The 22,166-nt window shown below is 38.5% G+C and overlaps 1 protein-coding gene across 8 annotated transcripts in view; it reads right to left on the bottom strand.

Annotated features, from left to right (window-relative positions):
- ehbp1 (EH domain binding protein 1) overlaps positions 1-22,166 on the bottom strand; it is a 164,448-nt gene that overhangs the window by 36,840 nt on the left and 105,442 nt on the right. For 4 of the 8 annotated variants that reach the window (XM_028006482.1, XM_028006481.1, XM_028006486.1 and 1 more), the window contains 5 exons: positions 19,922-20,152; positions 16,299-16,450; positions 10,599-10,737; positions 9,538-9,638; positions 4,892-5,015 (listed from right to left, as the gene is read on the bottom strand). In XM_028006482.1, coding sequence (XP_027862283.1) covers positions 4,892-5,015; positions 9,538-9,638; positions 10,599-10,737; positions 16,299-16,450; positions 19,922-20,152 — 747 coding nt within the window. The remainder of the gene's footprint in view (positions 1-4,891; positions 5,016-9,537; positions 9,639-10,598; positions 10,738-16,298; positions 16,451-19,921; positions 20,153-22,166) is intronic. The other 4 variants (XM_028006484.1, XM_028006483.1, XM_028006485.1 and 1 more) reach the window with 4 other exon arrangements.

Genomic DNA, 22,166 nt, shown 5'->3' with positions numbered 1-22,166 from the left:
AGCACACCGAGGTCACACAAACTCGCTTTGAGAGGGCTGAATCATGTGATCGCGTGCACTGCAGCGATTACTTTGCACATCTGAGCTGGTAGGACAGCTCTCATACCATCCAACACCTCCAGATCTAAACCCAGCTAGGCTAACCTCTAGCTAAGAACAGGGATGAAACTCTTCCTGGCTTTAATGTTTACCCCGAGAGTGGTGGTATTACCATTTTACATTAAATTAAATTAGGTTAACCAACAGCAAAATTTAAATAGTAAATGGACTTAACTGATGTAGTGTTTCTTCAGTCATACTGACCACTCTAAGTGCTTTATGGTGTTTACACACATGACAATCCGGTGTTCTGCCAGATCTGTATACGTTGCTAAATCGCTGAACGCGTAGCACAAACTGACGGCTGTATCTGTCAGACAATGCGCTGTGATCACCATATGCTTTTATTTAATCAGCAAAGTGACACCATAACGTAGAAGTTAGATCGTCATACACTTTGTTATCAACAACTGTATTACATCCTGTCTTAGCAGTTAACCAGTCACACCAACATCAACCAACAGGGAGGCATGTTTTATATATCTGACTGCAGCGGCAACTAGACCTTGCTTTAAATACACTTTCAAACAACAATGCATGTTTAGCCATCTAAATATCATTAAAAACAATTTATTCACTCAATTTTGTCATATCTTGTCACGTATGCTGACGTGACAGCTCCTCTAAATGTTGCGGACCTCTTAAACGGGGACGCATGCATACTCACTGCATATATGCTATTCTGACAGCATATGCTGATCTGACATAACACCGGTAGTCTCAGTTTGACTGGGGTTTGTTTTGGTTGCATTTACCCAGAATGCCCTTTTGGAGCACTCTTCGCTATGCTTGGCATTCACACATCCGCATGTGTATGGTTTACTGAAAACATTCACTGTGTTGGAAAGAAGTGTGACACAAGTGAATAATAGTATTAACAATTATAATAATAATAATGTCTCTTCTGCTTTTGATACTTTTTTATGCAGATTTTGGAATTACATTTTTAACAAAACTGTAACAAGATGGATAATCATGAATTTAAACAATATTGATAGATCGCACACAATTTTTATACAGTTTATTAGAATTACATCTCTAACAGCTTATTTAGTAGTCATTACATCTTTATGTAAACAATCAGGAGCTGAGACTCATTAAGTCTTAGGTTGGTAACCCCCACCGTGTACTTTTAGTTGAGTTATTCATTATTTGTTCATTTTTAAACTCCATTTTTACTCAACAGTGTTGTGAGAAATTGTATTTCTCTTTCTAAGTTTTTCTTTTCTTTTTCTTTAAACTTCATTAGTTAGGGAAAATATTTTTATTATTAACTCAATATAAGCCTACAAGATTTTTTCGAAGAAGGTTTTAAATATATTACTGGGGATCTTGAGTAAAACAGAGTTGGGTAAGAGGAAGTGTCCATGCCCAGTCAATTACATGGGGATAAAATAGATAAATAAAGTTACATTAGTGTTAAAAAAAACAAAGAACGAAAAGATGCCTCTTTTTTTTATTTCACAGGGTTCAAGAGAGCAGTGTCAAGAAGTACTTTGTCTTCAAGCGGATGGGAATTGTATTATTTAGAGTACAGAAGAGGATATGCGTAATTTAGTGTTGGGTTACTGTGGTCAGAGACACATGATCGGCGTTGGCAGCTGATGGCACAAAGAAGCCGATTTCACATCTAAGTGTTGGGTCACACAAGTGAATAAGTACGGACTAGTAGGAGACAAAATGTTTCAAATTTACAAGCAGAATAAAGCTGGTGTTCTGTGCTGTCAAGTACCTACAAGTAGAAACAGAAACACCAATAACTGGTTCTCTAAACCCGTTTCCCTCCCAAAAACCAAATAGAAATAAAATAACCTTGTTTCTATTTATGTAAATATCAAAATAATAACATGAAATGTACTAATTTTTTCTTGAAAAACTTAAGAACACAAACGTAAGTAAAGGTTGATTTAAAGAAATGCTGAACTACAGTCAGGTAGTGTTATAGCCTATGATTTCTCACCTACAATCAAACATAATTATAAACAGCGCCATGAAAAAGTATTCTTGCTAAAACTGCAAAAAGTTCAGTGTATCTGATTGGGATTTTACAGGATACAAAACATATATTAGGGTGAAATTGTGAACTCAAAGCAAAAAGATACATGATTGACCAACTTTTAACAAATGAAAACCTAAAAATCTGCGGTGCGTTTTATTCAGCATGTCTTTTAGGGTAGCTCTCCACCACCTTTAACCAGCTACTGACTAAAATGTTCATCCATTCATCTTTCCAGTGGAAAAACAAAGCACTCCCTCAGCATGATACTGCTGCCACTATGTTTCACACAGGGATGGGACAGCAGGGTGTGGAGAGTTAGTTGTCAGCAACAAACTGTGGATATAGACTAGAAGTTCAGCTCTGGAGTCAATCTGAGTAGAATGAGACTAATCTACTCACCGTTTGACTTGTGGAAACGGCACGAGGCAAACGTTTGCTGGAGGGCTTCTTATCTGCTTTCAAACTAGAACACTAGAATCTCTGAATGTATTTACGACCATTACATTCAAGTTGTCTTACTTGAGTCATTTGTTTAAGTTTTATTGTGTTATGTTGTGTTGTGACTGAGAATTGTTTCTTTTTTTATGTATGCTGCAATTCTTGGCCAGGTCTCTCTATTGGAAAACAGATCTTTTTATCTCAACAGGAAAAAAAAAGGTTAAACAAAGGTAACTATTATTATTCCTGCAACTCTTCCATAAACGGCAGATTTGTGGAGGCAATCCACAAATCCACAGTCCAGTAAACAGATTCTACCACCTGCGCTGGGATTAAAGGAAATTAAATACAAGCCTAAAACATGAGTTTCAGATGTATATTTGTAAAAATAAAATGAATAAACAAATTGGAAAATGATTTTAGACTTCTTGTTGTTTTATCACTATGGTTACACTGATTTCAGCTTTCTGGTTGATCGCAAACAGGAAAATGAAGCAGCATTTTGAAATTGCCATTGTTCTTTCACCAGGAGCGTACCGATTGCAGTTTTCTGGCTGATCGACAATCTTTAAAAAGCCTGATCTGCCAGATATTCTTGTGTTAAGAGTCGCTAAATATAGTGACAAAGTTACTAAACTGTCAATAGTCGAGTGACTATTGCAAACCATACACATGCGGATGTGACCTGGTGGGCGTACAGTGGCTGAACCTATGCGGAGATAGAAATGCTTGGTTTTGGCCAATCGCCTCTTCCAGTAAATTAGGGAAATATGCACCAATTGATTGGTGCATCCCTACCGACCACGTAAAAAACCAAAAAAACTGACTTGAAAAAGCTTGAATGTTGAGGACAGTTTATAAAGATCCTGTAAATGAAAAAGATAAGTTGCTAGATAAGTTCTGTTGCTAAGCAAAAGCACATATTGTACACCGTAATAAGGAAACCAAGGATAATTTCTCGATATGATATCCTTTTTATTATTTTCTCCTCACCTTTCTGTATTCGACTCATCTTTTTCTAGTAAATCACATTTTCAGGAGGGGACTATAGGTGTGTATCTCTAAGCTTGAAAGTAAATAACCTGGCTTCTCGCTGGCCAGTGGCTGCTTTAACAGTTGGGGAAGAAGAAGAAGGAAAACAGCCCTTCAGATTGACACAATGGCGTGCGCTCCGACAGGGAGAGAGGGCACAGAGGAAGGGGAGGGCAGCGAAAAGGAGGAAAGCAAACACAACAAACGGCAATGAGATAGCCTCAATATCAGCACCCAAATGGGATGGAGAAGGTGAGCACAAATCTCAGCAACTTGGTTTCCATTTCTAAAAGCTCTTTCTTCTGCTCTGGCCGTGTTGCTTTTTCTTTCTCCAGGATTTTCGGGGTTAAATCCGCCACCGACGTGTCAAGAAAAGCACAAGAGTTACTGTTAAATCACTACACTTTCAAAACATTTGCAAATATCAAAAAGAATTTCATGTTCTCCCCCGGCCCTGGAGCATTCCTGGGTGAGAAACGGGATGATTATCGTCACCAATGGCAGGGAGCGATTCTCCAATTTCAGTTGGGGACTTGACACAGCCGAGGCCCTTCTGTCTTTTTTTTTAATTATTTGGCTCTGTGTAGTGTCTCATGTCTTAACAAGGCTTTACTCGGGGGGGCCCGAACCTTAAACAAAAAAATACAACAACAAAAAAAACTTCCAAATCTGGCTCTGTACGCCACACCACGTTTACGGGGCGCGCGAGCGTTTTGTGTCGCGGGTTTGTGAACTGTGTCGGTGGCTCGTGTTGTTCTCTCTCTTTGCCATTTCTTTGCCTCTCCCTTTAACTCACCCCCGTCTTTCCTTACACAGCATATCAATGAAGGCCAGATATGTACTGGGGGGTGTGTGTGCGCGCGCGTGTGTGTAGCTGTGCATGGCTGAGCGCAACTGTTCAATAGTTGGGGAGGCTGGCTGGGGCCGCGGCTGGCAAACGGCGGCAGCGCAGACTTCGGCTATCGCACCCAGTTATCGTTTCCCCCATGAAGGGCTCCCTTATCACCCCGGCCCAGAGAGGTCTCCCTTCTTCTCCCATCCCCGAGACACACTCCCCTCGTTCCCTCCCCTAACCCTCCCGTCTCCTCCCTCACCCCTCCTTTCATATCCACCCAGCGCTACGTCGCACAACATTCATCCAAGAGGGCGGGGGGAGGGAATTCAGGGGATAGGGGCAGGGGTGTGGGGGGCTTCAAAGATTCCCTCCGTCACAAACACACAAACTCTCCGAGTGTACATAAATGTGTGCGTGTGTGTGTATGCGCCTGTGTGTACGCTCAATTTGCCAAAACAGTTTTTCCAGTGTAATTGGGCTTGGGGTACCTGTGTCCATGAGATAGCGCAGCCTCTTCTCCACACGAGCTGCTCGGGCGTCTATGTGCCTCTGCTCGCTCTCCAGCGCAGACAGCTCCCCAACCACATACTGACTGGTGTCTTTGAACGCCTTCTGTCGACCGGGAGAGAGCGAGAGCGAGACAGAGCGCGAAAGAATAGTTATGAGAGAGAGAAGGAGGAGTAGTGAGAGTTGGCATTAGACAGAGGGGAGGAGGAGGAGAGAAAAAGAGAGAGAGAGAGAGAGAGGGGATAAAAGCAGATCGAGGCCGAGGAGAGAAACAGAGAGAATAATGGAAGTGATGAGGATGAAGGAAGAGTTGGAGGGAAATAAAGGCAGAGAGAGGAGAGGGTAAAATTACTTTAAAAAAAAACAACAGAAAATCGGTGCACTTGAAAAACATATTTCACCAAGAAAACTTCACACACAAAAAACCAGCTGCGTTCTTTATTAATTTCTCAATGTTTCCTATCCCAGTGGTCAACTTTATTATTCATCTATGTTAGACTTTTTTCTGGCTGATGCAGATATGTGGTTTTCTTTTGAGGTCTATTCAAAGTTTCACTGATTTTCAAGGACTTTGACGCAAAATGGAAAAAAAAATAAACAGAAAAAATGTGCAGAAAGTTCTTTTGATGGAGGTAGTATAGTTTCAAATCCAATAAAAAGATTATTTCTATATATGTCCTTAACATGCATCTTTTTGTTTTACTGATAACACTTTATTTGAAGGTGTGCGCATAAGAATGATATTATCCTTATGAAGTCTCAAAATTACACTTTAATGCAGTTTTGCATTAAAGTGTCAATGTTAACAGTTATAAACATTCATGAAGACTCCTTCGTTTCTATAACATCTGTTAAGTCAGTCTTATGCAATTTTGATGCATCTATAGTAAAAAAAACAAAAAACAGAGTTTTCAGTATTTGACATATTGACCCCTGAACACTAATGATGGTCTAAAGACAATCTGCAGATCTCTTTTATATCAATGTTACACCAACTTTTTGTTCCCATCAAACTTTCAAACCAGATTGTTTTTTCCTTAAGTATAAAGGCATGCTTTTGAGAAACTCACCAGAACTAGCTAATCATTTGGGCCAACAGATAATGTAAAAGAAAAATGAATACATACTTAGCCAAAAATGCAATTTAAAGCTGACAGTTTATTCATTTGGAAGGTGAAGCAGCAAAAATTATTTTAAAAATTGTTGACTGTGTGACAAATAGGAAAAATACACAGAAAATATGAGGTTTGAAGTCAATCAGAGCGCTTCAAGAATACCCAGTGTGTTTAATTGTCTTGACTATTGAACTTCAATGAGAAACACAACAAAGACCTAAGTAAAGCAATAATCACTTCAGAAGCAACGACTGTACACAGAATTATTGAAACTTACAGGGAGTTTAACACCTTTACTTACTTTATACCCAAAACTTAAGTTCTGTGGTTTAATTTATGGATTTTTATGGCTGCACGATAGAAAAATAGTCAAGATACTAATGCTGAATATTGTGATGTTGACATCTATTACACTGACCTTTGAGCATTAGCAAAGTACTAAAAATAACTAAAAATATACATCAAGTTAGGCCCAGTTCAGGTGGTGGGAGACAGAAGGACTAAAATTACATCACTGTTTGGGAATGTCTCCCATCCTAAGCAGAAAGCTGTTGCTGGACTGCAGATCTTATTCAGTGACAGACTGCTGCATCCTTGATGCAGAAAGTAGCATCAACACAGATCCTTCCTCCCAGCAGCTGTTAGACTCTATAACCATAGCCTTTTTTTGTTTTTTAGATTATTGGCACAATGTGTTTGAGTTATAATCATTTCCTCCAGGAAGTTGTAATTACAATTATTAACTGCTAATTAACGTGTCACTGGCAAATTTTCATGAACTTGCAGCTTTCACTAGTTATCATAACTTTTCTAAAAATCTGACCAATCACCGTTTTCTGTATTTCCGTCTTTTCTGACCAATTCAACTCAGCGTAATTCTGACGAATCCCTTTAGCCCCCCTTCTAATTTAACTTCCTGTTTCACTGCATCGCTTGAAAGCCGAACTTGAAAGATAAATGCATGTGACGATAAACAATAACAATTTGCTTTTATTTCTGCAGATGTTCATATGTATGCATTTCATGTTAACTTGAATGACCAATATGGAATTCTTCTTTTGCTCTTTGACAAATCCTGAGGACATGATTTTACTTATATTAAAGGTAGCTAATAATAACTTGAACATGTTATTTGCACCTACATACACTAGAAATTTTAATATAATATGCTACAATCCATTTCTTTTGAGAAGCGTATGTGCAGTAATTTAAACTTTTGTATAAAACTGTGTTATGGCAAAAATAAAGCTTGAAAGCTTTTTACAGCTTTTTGGAAAAAGGAGTCGCAACATCAGAAATTTTAGGCCACAAAAAAACATAGCAACATCCCGAAGAGACTGTTGTAATCTTCTCCTTAATATACAGTGTGTTGTTATTAATTTATTTGTTTTTATTTTTTTTTTATATTTTATTTTTCTTTGAACCTACATGCTGCTGTTACACCTAAATTTCCCCACCATGGGACAATAAAGAATACGTTTATTATAGTATATTAGTGAACAGACTTGTTTATGTTTTGCAGTTCAGACTCAATCCACCTGCGGCTCACTTCTCCTCCAAGTTTATTAAATTAAACCTTTGATTCAGTTCTGCTTAAACCCTCAAACACGCTCTTCCACTTCAGCAAAGTCTTTCCAATTTCTCAAATATCCCGACACCAGCTCCGCTCAACACTGAGACACACACACACACAAATACACAACCCCATCATTCTATAAGCATAGGCGCTTAATAGACTCCCCATTTGTGACCCCTCTTCACCTCTGTCTCCTGGCTGTTTGCTATTCTTCAGAGAGACTCCCTCTGAGTGAGGAAAATGTTTATTCAAATTTAACCACTGAGGATGCATCCGAAAAATATCTCCATTTTTATTGCTGATGCACTTCGTTTTTCTTAATGGGAAGGAGAACTAGTGAGCAGGAGAAAAAGTTTTTTTTTTTCCCTCCCCTTCATTCCACCCAGGCCAGCACTTTTTCCTGTACTCTTTCCAGCATACGAGAGAGTGCATTCATGTAGCTCTGTGCACGCCTCATTTGTACAAGTGTGTGTGTGCGCGTGCGCTAAAGATTCCCTGCAGCCTCCCCTTCTGCGCGCTCTCGCTCTATCACCATATTTTTCCTTGGCAAATCAATTTTACACATGATCAGCCCACTCCCCTTGCTGCGCTCGGCCCAGCCGTAATTAAGAGGAGGGAAATTACCATATATATTATATTAATGCAAACATCATTCAGCAGGTAATTCTTGGCTGATCGGGATAATGGAAAGGTTGAACACCCATTAACCCTGGGGCCCGGGCACCGGGAGGAGGGCTGTGTGTGTGTGTGTGTGTGGTTGGATGAGGCCGAGGTGGAGGGTCGAGGGCAGGAGAGGACTGCTTGGGAAGACGGATTCACCTCGTGGTCTCTAGTGGCCCACATGCTCAAACACTCAGCCACTGAAATAATAGTGTTCTTATAAACACTCTCTTTGAGAAGACAATGTGAGATGTGTGTATTCTTAAAGGACGTGAACACGCACACACACACACACCCCTCCACACAACGGCCGATATCTACCGCTGTTATAATTAAGGTGGCGGTGTGTTAGATCAATACTTAGATGTCCCCGTGGTAACGAGGGGACGGCTGAGGTAAAAGTGAGAGACTCAGGTGGCGAAGTTGAAGACAAGGTGGGAAATGTAAGTGTGGCAGGAACAGAGAGGGAGGAAATGTGTCGAGATTAGACACTAGGGCTGAAATGATTAATAGAATTAATAGTGAGTACTGAAATAATTGTCAACTGGAGGATATAGTCTCTAAAAAAGCCCATTTGCTAAAAGAACATATCCAGAGAAGTAATTAAGGAATATATACATTTTGTATTTAAGACGAAAAACCTTCTTTGTTTTTAAGTATTTTCTACCCGCAACTCCTGAAGTTTCACTTTTAGCTTCACGTGGTAAAAATTCTAGAAAATTCTTACTAAACACCTTTTGCACCTATTTATTAATCAAAAAATAGTCAACATATTACTAGAGAGGGTTTTTTAAGCTGGAGATCCATCCTTTGCTACATATGACCAAATGTACACTAAAACAAAGCTATGTACATTTTTATTTTCTTATTTACAAAATGGAGTTAAATTATAGTTGCATCTTTTGATTATTTCTAATATTGTGTAAAAAAGGCTTAAATGGTTAAATGACAAATCTACAGAATGTGTCAATTTTTATCCGATCAATCATCAGAGTAATCAAATATTAAAATAATCGTTAGTTGCAGACACATAAGACACACAGCTGATGATGAGAAAATAAAACAAGTCAAGTAGCTGAAATGATCTCGAGTATTTAGACACCCTGATGTTCTCCAAATTGTTCTGTGTCCTGCATGAAAATCTAACCAAGAACTGGTGACAGAATCCAGAGTTTACTAAAAAAAAAACAGCCCTCACAGATTTTCTGATTTGTGACTTATTTTGAACCAAACATCCTTAATTTTTTGCTTTTGAAGTGATTTTAAATAAACAAACCTCTTCTTCAAAAGGTCTGTGAAGGTCAAATTCTGTTGGTGAATCTCCGTCCTCGTCGGCCTTCTTTAAATCTTCAGGAACGGATTTCTGTCGCTTCACTTCTGAAAGCAAAGAGACAAAAAAAACTCCCCATTGATATTAGCATAAATAAATCTACATTGATATTTGATAGGAATACTTGTACTGGTTATCCAGAGTCCTGTCCTTCATGAAAGGTAACATTTTCATGAATTTCCAAGAATTTTCTTGGAGGTGTGGTTTCATAATCCATAGTAAAATTACAATGGTTTCATTGGTTTGTTTTTCACAAACGTGGTATTAACAGTTACAAAGCAGAAAACAGTGCAATGACTATCACTGTCACATGACCAAACAAATACTAATAACCAACCTCCTCCTCCAGAAACATAAAGACAAGAAAATGGAAATAAATATCGTCTTTTGATATAGGCCAGTTTTATTTATCGGACCGATTCCAACGTGTTTAAAAACGACAAATATTGGTCGGTAGCAATATTGGTGCCAATATATTGTGTGTCCCTAGAACTGCAAATAGGACGTTCTTTAATTTAACCTTCATTTTACCAGAATTAAAACCTCTTTTTCAAGGGTGTCCTGGCCACGAGGCAGCAACAAATATGATACAAAAAATACACAGTTAAAAGAAAATGTCAAGTTATAAAAAAAAACTGGCTACATGTCATTGAATCAGCCTTGGGCATTTTTAGTTTAGATTTAAACAACTAAACGAGATGAATTTAGTCAACCTAAAAGTTTCTTGTAACAAGTTCCAAGAGGAGGGAGCAGAGTTGGTCTAGTCTAATCCTGGAAAAACATTCATTCTTGTTCTCTTAATAGAACTGAGTACGATTAACCTTTGACTGATTCAGTGGTCATGAATGACTTTGCCAAGTAATAAACAACATTAAACAAGATAATTGCAGAATGGTGCCAAATTACCAACCTACTAATGGGAACATTTGTTTTCAAGACTAAGCTGGATGTGAACTGGCCTCCCTTGCTAACTACAGAGGTGCGTGTCTGAGTTACATTGTCCTCACCCGGTCTGTTCTCCACATACTGACTGAAGGACTTCAACTGGGTCTTCCTCACAGCGGAGTCCTTGTTGAAGACGACGGGACTCCGCAGCCTCTCCGTGGCCCTGCGCAGGCGCTCGGCCCTCAGCTCTTCAGCGTTGTTCTGAGACACACAGAAATACACAACCTACTCAAGAACAATGATCCATCATCACGATACAACACCTGCATGAGAACAAAACATGAAAGAGTGAATCTTAGGTCTGCTTCAGACATTTGATCAAATATTGGTCCAAAGTTGCTCATATCAACCATTTACACAGCTACAACCAGAGCAGCGGAAAAAACTGGTACAAGTTGGTATAGAAGATGTGTCAAACTCAAGGCCCAGGGGCCAAATCTGGCCCGCCGTAGCTTTATATGTGGCCCCCTAGACTCCAAATTACATCAATAAGTGGCTCCACGTTTTTGCAAATCTGCAAAATTCACACAAAAATCAATTTTTTTTCAGATTTTACTGCAGTTTTTTTAATCAAAATTGGCCAAAAACATTGTTTAAGTGACCTCAGCCTTACTTAATGTCAAGTTGTAGTCCGTGATCAATACTGCGATTAGTAAAAAGTCACATTTAACGTCTTACAAATCCTTACTCTTTGTAAGGATTGTAAAAAATCCTTACAAATAGTACTAAATTAGCACCACAAAATCTGATTTTGACTGCAAAAAAACACAAATTTGCTGCTTTGTAAGCCACAAACCATTCAATTATTATTTCATTTTAAGGAACACTTATTAAATGCTGAAACAAAGAGCAGTTTATTGATATTTTAACAGTTTAAGGCGATTTATCAGTAGATTCTGACACAATCAGCCCTTTAAGAACATTCAGATTTTTGATATGGCCCAAAACAAAAATGAGTTTGACACCCTGGTATAGAAGCTTCATTATAATTTGTTAGTATGTGCCGCTCTAAAAAAAAACACACACACACACAAACAAGCGCATTCATTCTCTGTCTCACTCATGAGCAAGACAAAAAGGAGGCAATTAACTTGACTTTCAACAAAACCTCAAGCCATAAAATATATTCAGATTATGCAAAATGCCCAAAAAAAAACAAAAAAAACTGCTATTGTTTTCAAAGTGAGCACATGTTTAAAAGCTACACGCTCCCTCTATCAGGACTGGTACGCAGAAACGCTTTATTACCGACACTCCCGAGTATGCCAAGCCGAGTGGAAAAAGAAAACCGACTTCGGGTTGAGATTGACGTCGCGGCAACGTTAATAAGACGGCAAAACGTGTAATAAAGTCGACAATTAGGGCAAACACGTTCCACCGCTTGAGACGGAGGGAGATAGTGAAGCAGGGTGTGCGGAGCCGGGGACGGCTGATAGAGGCGGAACGGGAGAATGGGGAAACGGGGCGTAGACGAGGAGTTGTTAGAACGTCTTCACATTATTGACTCTCAAAAACAAAGTCAGCAATTAGCCTGTTTGCACTTTGTTTTGTTTATTAGTCTGTCAGCTTCCGCTAGCCTCTTAAAACCTTGTGTCAAATTGAGGAAAATTTATTTATGAAGTGCTTTGGGCTTTTATACAAAAAGGCCAATTAAATATTTTAAAACAGGACAAGAGCTGGGATATGTGGAAGCACTGATGTCCTTGAGTGTGCTTTTGCGTGTGCATGTGTGAGTGTTTGGATGCACATGCACTCATGCTCGCAGAGCTAGTGAGTATATTTACATTTACTGAAGGGCATAAAAAAGTAAAGAGCAAGAGGATCTCAAAGCTGAAGGTTCTCAGATGATGATGTCTCCTAACTGAGTAACAGAATGTTGGAATACTTTGTGTTTGTAGCTTTCAGGAAGCATGGGCACATACTTTAAAAAGGATCTGGTGTCAGAACCATTCAAAGTTTTTTGTTTTGTTTTTACCAGTGGTGGGCATGGTTAGCTAAAACTTTAGCTCCGTAAACGCGAAAGCTCTACACCAACACAATGTGTAGACGAAGCTAAAACTAAAGCGCTAACTTAATTTCAAATTCCATCTGCCCTTGAACGACTAGCACTAATTTAGCTCTGACAACATATTTTACATATTTAATAGTGCCTTCTGATGTTTACTTACATCTTATTCTCTACTGTCCATGTTTTATTACGTTCCTGTATATTTATTTGAAATAAAGTTATGGGGGGGGAGAGGAAGAGGCAGAGCAAATGTGAGGAGAGGAAACAGAACTGCTGCATAAATAGTCTAAAGTCACCCACTTTAAAATGAGAGCACGAATATAAACGTCTATCTGAATTCTTAACACTTGATAAGTGAAACTTCAACACAGATGTTGAACTTTTTCAACTGAAAATTGACAAAACAGTAATTTTTTAATAAGTTGGATAAGTTTTTAAGTGCTTAAAATCTTATCCAAGAAAGTTCACTTAGGGGAAGCTATGAGCTTAAAAGCAGTTTTTGCTAACTAAGTAGTTAGCCTGACTCAATAGGCCTGCTAATTATACTGCCCTATAAACAGCAAAATGGCAAAAGTGATATTCTCCTCAATTGTCATGTTTACTTAACTGTTAATCCCCTATTGTTATTAGTCAGTGTATAAAAATAAAAAAATTATTCTATTAATTACTCCATGTCAGTTTTGCTATAAATGTTTAATACTGTGACACTGTAAAACTGTGGTATTTTTACTCAAGATTGTCATACAGTAAGAATCTCATACCCATTCTTTCTCTCTCCATTATGAACATTTTTAAACCATCTTTTACCAGAGGAAAAAAAAACGACGTTCAGCACTTCAAATCTCAATCTTGTTTAGAATCAAACTGCATAAAATCATGATAGTTTGTGTTTTACTCCCAGTGTGAACTGACTCCTGCAGGGTTTCAGCTGTTCTTTTTCTTGAGCTGATCTTGAAACTTTTATCACATTATGACATCTAAAATTTCAGAAGAAAGGAAGTAGGCAACACAAAGATCCACAATCAAAGATTCACAATAAATAATTCATAAGCTTGTACAAATAAAAGTTTAACTGGATGTGTCCTTGTCATTTTTTTAATGAAGATTTACAAAAAAACACGTTGTGCTATGCTAACATAAAACTGCAAGTCCTTGCACCGTTTGCAGAGAATAGTGCATTTAGCAAAAATGTAAGAATCCTGAGGGAACTGATTACAGCCCAGAGCCTTCCTTACTATTAGCAGATGTATCACTTAACTGTTGCAAAGCTGTGACTTGTCGTTTGGTTGTTTATCTGCCGCCACATTTCAACCAAAGGCGAAACCATCTCAATCACTAAATCTCACAAGCATACTGAACACCTGCCCACTTGGCTACCCCTCTGTTTCCTTTTCACACTCTGGCACGAGCAGATATTGGGGTGTTTGCCCCTTCTTGCTCTTTCATTTGCCCTCCATCTCTTATCGCTGCTGCTATCACTGTGGTAAGCTGCAACAGTGGTGATTCAGGGCTTTTAGTGCATGTGAGTCTGTAAATGTGCATGCAGGGGGCTGCGTGACTAATGTTGCAGTCTGCTGAGCGTCGCATGCCCTTATCGTGTGCTGCCGAGGCTGCGAATACACACAATCGGTAATGAGAGGGACGGTGTGTGCTGGTGGGTGATGTTCTTGCAGGGCGTTACGCCAGCCTGGAGGACTCTGTGGAGCCCCCAAGCCTCCTCATTTTAAAATCACAAACATAATGCAAACTCGCAGCTACTTTCAGAGGGATATCTTAAGACAACTGAAGAAAATGTAGACAGATGTAGGAAATGAGGCTTTTTTTCTCCATAGTTCAGTTCCTATCACTTTTTTCACCTTCACAATCAAATGTGACAAAATTGGTCAGTTCAGTGTTCCTCCACCTTTCCGATTCATCTATAATTCTACGCAGAGCAAATATTGCACATCCTAAACGAGGTGCAATGAAGAGTTGTCTAAATTTTTTGCTGAAAAGACTCCACATTAAAATGAGCAAATCAAACGTTGCACATTTTGATAAATCAACACATTAAATTGCAGTGATGTCTTACTGACGTTGAACCACTTTTTTCAGTAACGAGTAATCTAACGCGTTGCTATTTCAATTCCAGTAGTCAGACTACAGTTACTTATCGAAATCACTTTGAGTTACTGTGCGTTGCTATTTTCTTTTGTAATTTTATTTTATTTCTGTGAGGATTTGAGTTTTCTTGTTTATTTTAGGTCTCTTCATGCATGACAATGCACCATCTCATGCTGCAAGGAATACCACTGTGTCATTGGCTGCAATGGGCATAAAAGGGAAGAAACTCATGGTGTGGTCACCATCCTCCTCTGACCTCAACACTACTGAGAACCTTTGGAGTTTCCTCAAGCAGAAGATCTGAGGGTGAAATGCAGTTCATATCAAAATAGCAGCTCTGGGAAGATATTCTGACATCCTGCAAAGAAATTCAAGCAGAAACTTTCCAAAAACTTACAAGTTCAATGGATGCAGGAATTGTGCTGTGATATCAAAGAAGGGATTTATGTTAACATGTAACTTGGTCTGTTAAGATGTTTTTTTGATTGAAACAGCTTTTGATTTTAGTACATGTGACCACTTAATGCTGCACATTCAAAGAATGACTGTTTGAAGTTCTTTATAATCCATAAAATGTTTAGAAAATCTGCTGTGCATACTAATTTGGAACAGTGCATTTTGAGTTTTCTATTTTTGAAAAAAATCCTGTTGTCATGGGGAGCTTTGTTCAGTAAAATTTGATTTATACTGTAATAGTTCATGACTTGAAAATTATACTGACCATCATTTGCATTGACCATTTAAGAAAATATCACTTGCATAATAATTTGGAACACGGTATAGAAAAATGATGTTCCAGCTGCTTTGTTTCATCACAGTTGTGATTTAGTGAAATTTAATAACTAAGACAAGTGGGATTGACAGATTTTTTTAAAATGTCGTCATGTCAGCACCAACGAAGCCATCTTTGAGGTAAAGACAGGAGAAAAAGGTGTACCTAGTGATGGAGCTCCCAAACCCACTACTGGCGACTAGAGGTCCAACATTTGGCATTTTTAGGTCGCATGCTTTAGCCCAGGACAAATCTTTGGCTGATTCTACTTCTGTGAGGGTCAAATGATTACATGCACACATACGCACTCTTCCAACCACAAAGCACTAAGCCTTTTAGGCTTTGAACACAAGAGGGTGTTTATGTGAATAGCTGATCAAAGACATCCCACACTGCCGTACACTCTGAGAGTTTAACTTGTTCTGACAGCGATGCACGCATCCGCTTTATTCTACTTGACATTCAAAATCAATTAAACAGATGTTCAGACTGCCTGGCTGCCACGTCGACTCAATATTCTCATCAGAAGCTATAGACGTAACTCTCCTCCACACCTGTCCCCTCACACACACCTAACAGTCTGGAAAGGTCGCAGTCAATAGAAGGGACGGCAACATATAAATATTGAGCACTCAGATGCCACGTGTATGTTTGTCATGGCTTTAAACAGACATGAGAGGGATAAACTATGGTCCTCCGTGAAGGTTCAACTGACAGACGAGTACAAAGGGTCAGCAGGCTGACAAACGGGGTCAATCTGGTCTAATTGATTGGACTGAACCTTTGATGGTGCCTAGAGTAGGAGGAAAAAAACAAAAACAGACAAAACTGAGAGAGAGTTTGGGGGAAGAAAAAGGCACTCTCAGTGTGTGTCGGTACCTCCAATCCTGCAGGGCTGAGCGGTGAGGATGAGAAGGTGGTTGGGGAGGATGAGGACGACGTGGAGGAAGGAGATGAAGGGGAAGTGACTCCTCTTGCACTGGTCTCTGTCAGCTTCTTCAGCTTCAGATCCACATGCTTGCTGTTTGTGCCTGAGAGAGAAGAAAGAGCATAAGAACATGGAAGAACCATAACTGACCAGGACACGCCAAAACTGCTTACAACCGAGCATTTCATACACTTCTGATCAACTTACCTTCACTTAACATTAATGTAAAATTAATTGGGTGCTTTTATGATTTCTTTCATTGGTTGTTTCTCCGGGATGAATTCAGACAAACAACTTCAATAATTTTGAGAAACAAAGCTTTCTCTAGTCGGTAAAAAATGTGCAAAAAGGCTGAAATATATACAAACACTACCACTAATATCTTCATAAACATCCATTAGATAATTGCAGCTCATTTACACTGATTTCATAGCCATGAAAAAGGTCCTGGCATAATTCTGGTTCAATATTTCACTATATGTCTGGCAAAGCTCATTTGAATTAGGGGTGCACTGACAAACTGGCCCATGTTTCCTTAATTTTATAAAATTGGTTGATACTTACATGTAAAACTGATTCGTAATGGTCTGAAAATCAGTCACGGTCCCCTTTTACTCCGTTGTGAAAAAGGACTGACAGGACATAATAGTCGCCCCACTGTAGAAAACTTAGTGACTTCGCCAAATATTTAGCAACTTCCCAGAAAATTAAAAATATTGGTATCACCCAAATCGGCATGTCAGGCTTTTTAAAGGCTGGTGTGTGGGCAAGGGACTGCAATCGGTGCACACCTAATTTAAATTTCTTCACTTCCAGGCACGAACCCATCTTTTCATAATGGTCAATACATTTTTACAGTGTTGAGGTCTGAGCTATTCCAGATGCCTAATGTTAATCTGTTTATACAGGTATTTGCATTGTAACCATATAGATGCTAATTTAAGATTAAAGTTAAAAAGCACTGCTTAAATTTTTCATCAACTTTGTCAAATGCACCAGTACTAAAGGAAGCAAAACCGAAATACAGCATGATGCTAATAGCATACTTAACTGTTGAAACAGCATTCTAAAGTCTCGTCTCCAAAAATAGGTGGTACTATGGCTAAATGCCATCTTTGTCTCCTTTAAATAGAAATGCAGCTACAAATATCAGTCAAGTATCAGGTCACTTGTCTTTATTTTAATGACACTAGATTGGGTATACTGTGGAATAAACAAGAAGAGAAACCTTTAACTCTCCAGGGAAGACTGTCCTTACTTTCTTCCAAATGTGCATTTGTGAGGTCAAACACTGATGTTGGAAGAGACAACCTGCTCTCTAATTCAGAACAAAGATGTTTTGTTTTCCTGATTTGTTGTGTGGAAGCTTTTCCACACAAAACTCGATTATCAAAACCACTTTGTTTGTGTGCTGTGCACGGTTGCGTAGGAAGGGAAGATGCCATTCCAAAGGTGGTTCCACAAAATTGGGAGCATAAAATTGCCCAAAAATATATGTGTATGCTGAAGAGTTAAGCGTTCCCTTTGCTGGAACTATTGGGGGGTAATTTAAACTCACCCATCCCCACATTATAATCCCTTCAGCACCAAACTTTACACTTGACAACTCTGTCAGGAAAGCATGGTTGTCCTGGCAACCATCAAACCCAGGAAGGCAAGCAAGACTCATCACTCCAAAGAACAAGTCTCCACCACTCTAGAGTCCAGTGCTCTACACTACTGCACCCAACATTGTGCAGCACATTTGGGCTTGGATTCAACTGCTGGGTCATTAAAACCCAATTCACAAAACTCTTTACATTCTGTTCTTGAGCTATTCTGGAGAGAGTCAATCTATCGATGCTGGAGTTCACTGAGCTCCTCAGAGTGACCCATTCTGGTATGGATGGGTGTTGGGTTTTATACACTTGTAGCCAAGAGCTGCAACTGTCAATTAATCGGATTAAAAGATTTGTTACATTCTGCAGTTTTCATTTAACCACTTAACCCTATTTCATGCAAATGTTAGAAAAATGTTTTTTTTTTAAATGCAAACAAACAATTTCACATTTTTCTTAAATGTGAATGTTGATTTTTTTTTTTTTTGTCACAGTCTTGGCTTAATTACTGCTCTGGCTGTGTTGTTCTTTCAGAAAATGGCATTTTTTTAGTCTGTATACTCCAGTTAATGATTAATCGATTATTAAATTAGTTGACGATTATTTCAATAATCAATTATTCACAATCAATTGTTTCAGCCCTACTGTAGCCATGGAAACTGATTGGAAAATCTGATTTCCAAGCTTTAGGTCTGTGACAAAACAAATTTTGCTGTGAAATAAATTGTCCATGTAGTTATTACAATAAATGATAATTTTTTACGAGCATTTTCAAGTCATTTGTTGAAAATGGCATAAGTTTGTACGCTAAGTTTGCCCTCTGGAAGCTCCATCAACTTTAACTTTGTAAGCACGTAACTCTGGAACTAACATTTAAAATATCCAAAATAAAACTCAACAACCAAAAACAATACATAAAACGGAAATCAAAGACACACACAACTAAAACCATAAATAAAATAGATTATGAAGATCCTTTTCTCCACGTCTTCTCTTTTTAAATCCACCTATCAATATTTATTTTTGCTTTATTCTGTCTTGTGAGGTTTTTTCTCTCTGTCTCGGTGTGTGTGCGTGTGTGTGTGTGTCTGCCAGCGGCTGCATACAGCTCTTTTTTCCAGGGACTGGTAACCACAGCTCCCCTGTTAGGCCAGACCACAGCATTGAAGAAGATGAAAGAACAGGAGGGCAACCGTTTCATGTGTCATCTCCCTGTGTGTAGCCATCAAACACACCCACACACACGCCAACATGCATGTATAAAGATACCAAATATAGACACACACTCTTGAACTTTGTCATATCACACAAACCACAAAACACAGCTAAAACACGTGCAAAATTAAAATAATCTCCACTGCATTTAGGGAGTTAATATAGACTGATTAAAGGGCAGTATCAGACGCTTTAAAGCTACGTTCGCAACCACAGATTTTCCTTTAAAAACATTACCAACAAAGACAACAATAATGAAGAAAAGCGAAAGATAATGCACTTCAAAAGGTAGAGAAAGCATTTGTTTGTTTTCATGTCTGTTTTGTCGTGTCCCTCCCGGTACTCTAACCTATCGCACATCGACAGGAAAACGAAAGCGGTAAACAGAACGAATTAATTACAAAAAAAAATAAAATAAAGCAATTAGTATACCTCTGAAGATTTGGCCAAATGTTTTCCTGGAGATATATTTTATTTTGGACTGACTTTTCAGTTTAATGATCAAAAGTTTGGGAAGTTTATGATGAAACAAACAACAAACTTGAATGTTTGTTCAAGTCTCAGGGTTAAGAGAAGAGAAAGACGTATTTTCTTTCTGAGTTAGTGTATTTTATCATCAGAAAAGGTTTGTCCTTGCATAATTTAGAAGAACAAAACATAGAGGCTCTAAATGATTAGTATGAATTCAAGTTAGAGGTGAAGTTTGACCTGGGAAATGAATAAGTTAGAAAAATGAATGAATCATCAGCCGCTAGTTTTACCCAGAGAGGTTAGCTCAGAGGCAGGGCTAGTAAGCTCCAGGCACCCCTGCGGGGTGGATGTGCTCGGAAGGGCCTCCTGTGGTAGCTGGTTAGTAGTAGCCAAGGCAGCATCAACAGAATCACCATCACCAAAGTGGAACTGCTCTTCCTCTGCCCTACTCTGCTCCTCATCCTCACTCTTTTCACCGTCAACATCATCTTCCTCAAGGCTTCTCAACCTGCCCAAAACATCTGTGGATGCAAAGTTGGAGAAAACAAATGGGCAGAAGCAAATGAAGAGGAAAAAAAGAGGAGAGGATGCAGGGTTAAGTGTAGTCATGGCAATGAGGAGGGTGGTGGTTAAGGAGAATGAAAGGGAAGAGAAGAGAAAGACAGTATTTGATTAGGTTGCATTAGCATCAGCCTGTTATACTACTACCTGAGTTATTGATCCAAAAACTCAACTATTCAGCACATATAGTTACATGTAGTACATTCATGACCACTGTGAGAAGCTACCTGCTTTGCATGTGGTGTTATTTCATGTAGGGCTTGACAGTAAATCAATACTGATATGTATCATAATAAACACGTCATCAATATCAATAGATGACATGTCTGACAGAATATTCAATCATTTCGCTTAATTCCAATCCAAAGTATTCTGGGAGATGTAGGCAGATGAAAAGCTTTAGCTGCTCAACCTGTCACAGCCAGCTAAGCAATATGGGTGGCATCAACTAACGTATCACTCTTTGGTTACCTAGCAACAACCAGTTCAGTATCTTGCAAAGCAGCAATTTAATTTTGCACTGCTGTGCCAAGCTGTGTAAAATTAAAACACAGTGACATGGAGTGAAAACTGCAGCAGCATTTCAGAGATTTAAAACAAAAACACTAATCAATAATTATCGAACGACTGATATGAAATGCTTATATTGTGATACGTTTCTCACCCATATTGCCCAGTCCTATTTGTACAGTTCTTTAATCTCCTCCAAGGTAAACTTATTTTGTGCTTAGAAATCTTTTTCCCCACATGAAACACGATGTGAAGTTGCCTTAAAGAATTTAAATTTTACTGTGTATGTCTGGGGTGTCCCGATACAACGTTCAGTTTGATATACCGATAATGCAGCTCAAAGTATCGGCCGATATTGACATTGACACAATATCAGCACGAATTCTAAAAAGTTTTATTACTTATTTGTAGTGTGGAATCGAGTGATATTATTCAAACAGAGATCAGTAGTAAACAATTTTTACAAAATCAACCGACCCATTTATCATTAACTAATCGGTCTGCATTTGGGATACAAGTACTGCTGGACAGAAATCCTGGGGCGGACCAGATGCTAGAGTGGAGTTCTTCACCTGGCACGCTTATGTCTGAGACTTTAGGTGCACGGCAACATAATTGATACCCATGATTTTGGCTGATATCGGACTGATAGCCAATATCTATATCATATCTGAACACCCATAGTGTATGTACTTATATATTATGATGTTATGTACAGAAGAATTAGAAATAAGAAGGCATTCTACTGATCCTAACTGAAGGGAAATTCAGTCTTATACTCCCCATTAACATATACAAATATATGGCCACGTCAAAAGTTCAAGCACGCTCATCCCGGGCATGAAACGCATATTGATTTTGGGTTCCTTTTACACTTTTACACAGGATTATATGGTAGTATAACAAAGTTTATTTTTGTTCCACTCTGGTAAAAGAAAAGCTCAACTCTATCAATAAATGCCCGGAATTAATACAACGTACTGTGTGCCAGAGGAGTCTTTATTGCATTAAGAGTTTAATGTATTTTTAATCTAAAGGAGCAAACCATTTAATAAAACACCAATTTATTTTTGGGGTGGGGGGAGGGACGGCATTGTGTTAATTTTTTATTTTTATCTTTCTTTTTCTCTTTTTTCATGTTCTTTTCTTATATAGCAGAAAATTCTAATAAAAATATTTTGGAAAAAAAATAAATAAATAAACACCAATTTGTTCGAAAGCAATTAAGGACCCATGCCTCCGGGGGCTCTTTATCCAAAATTCAAACCTTGAAAACTCCAAAGTAAATTTCAAACATTTACGAGAATTTCCGGCACCCAAACAAACAACAAAATCTCAAGTATAACACTCAAACTAAATTAGTAAAGCCTAGCAGAGAGTCAAGTTTGTACCTCATGTCTGAGTGGGTTTGTGTGTTGGGGCAGAAGAAAAAAAAAAGAAAAAACTCTGGCACACAATGTGAAA

Source organism: Xiphophorus couchianus, chromosome 22, assembly GCF_001444195.1.
Source record: "Xiphophorus couchianus chromosome 22, X_couchianus-1.0, whole genome shotgun sequence".
Lineage (NCBI taxonomy): Eukaryota > Metazoa > Chordata > Actinopteri > Cyprinodontiformes > Poeciliidae > Xiphophorus > Xiphophorus couchianus.
This window is presented reverse-complemented; position numbering and strand designations above follow the sequence as displayed.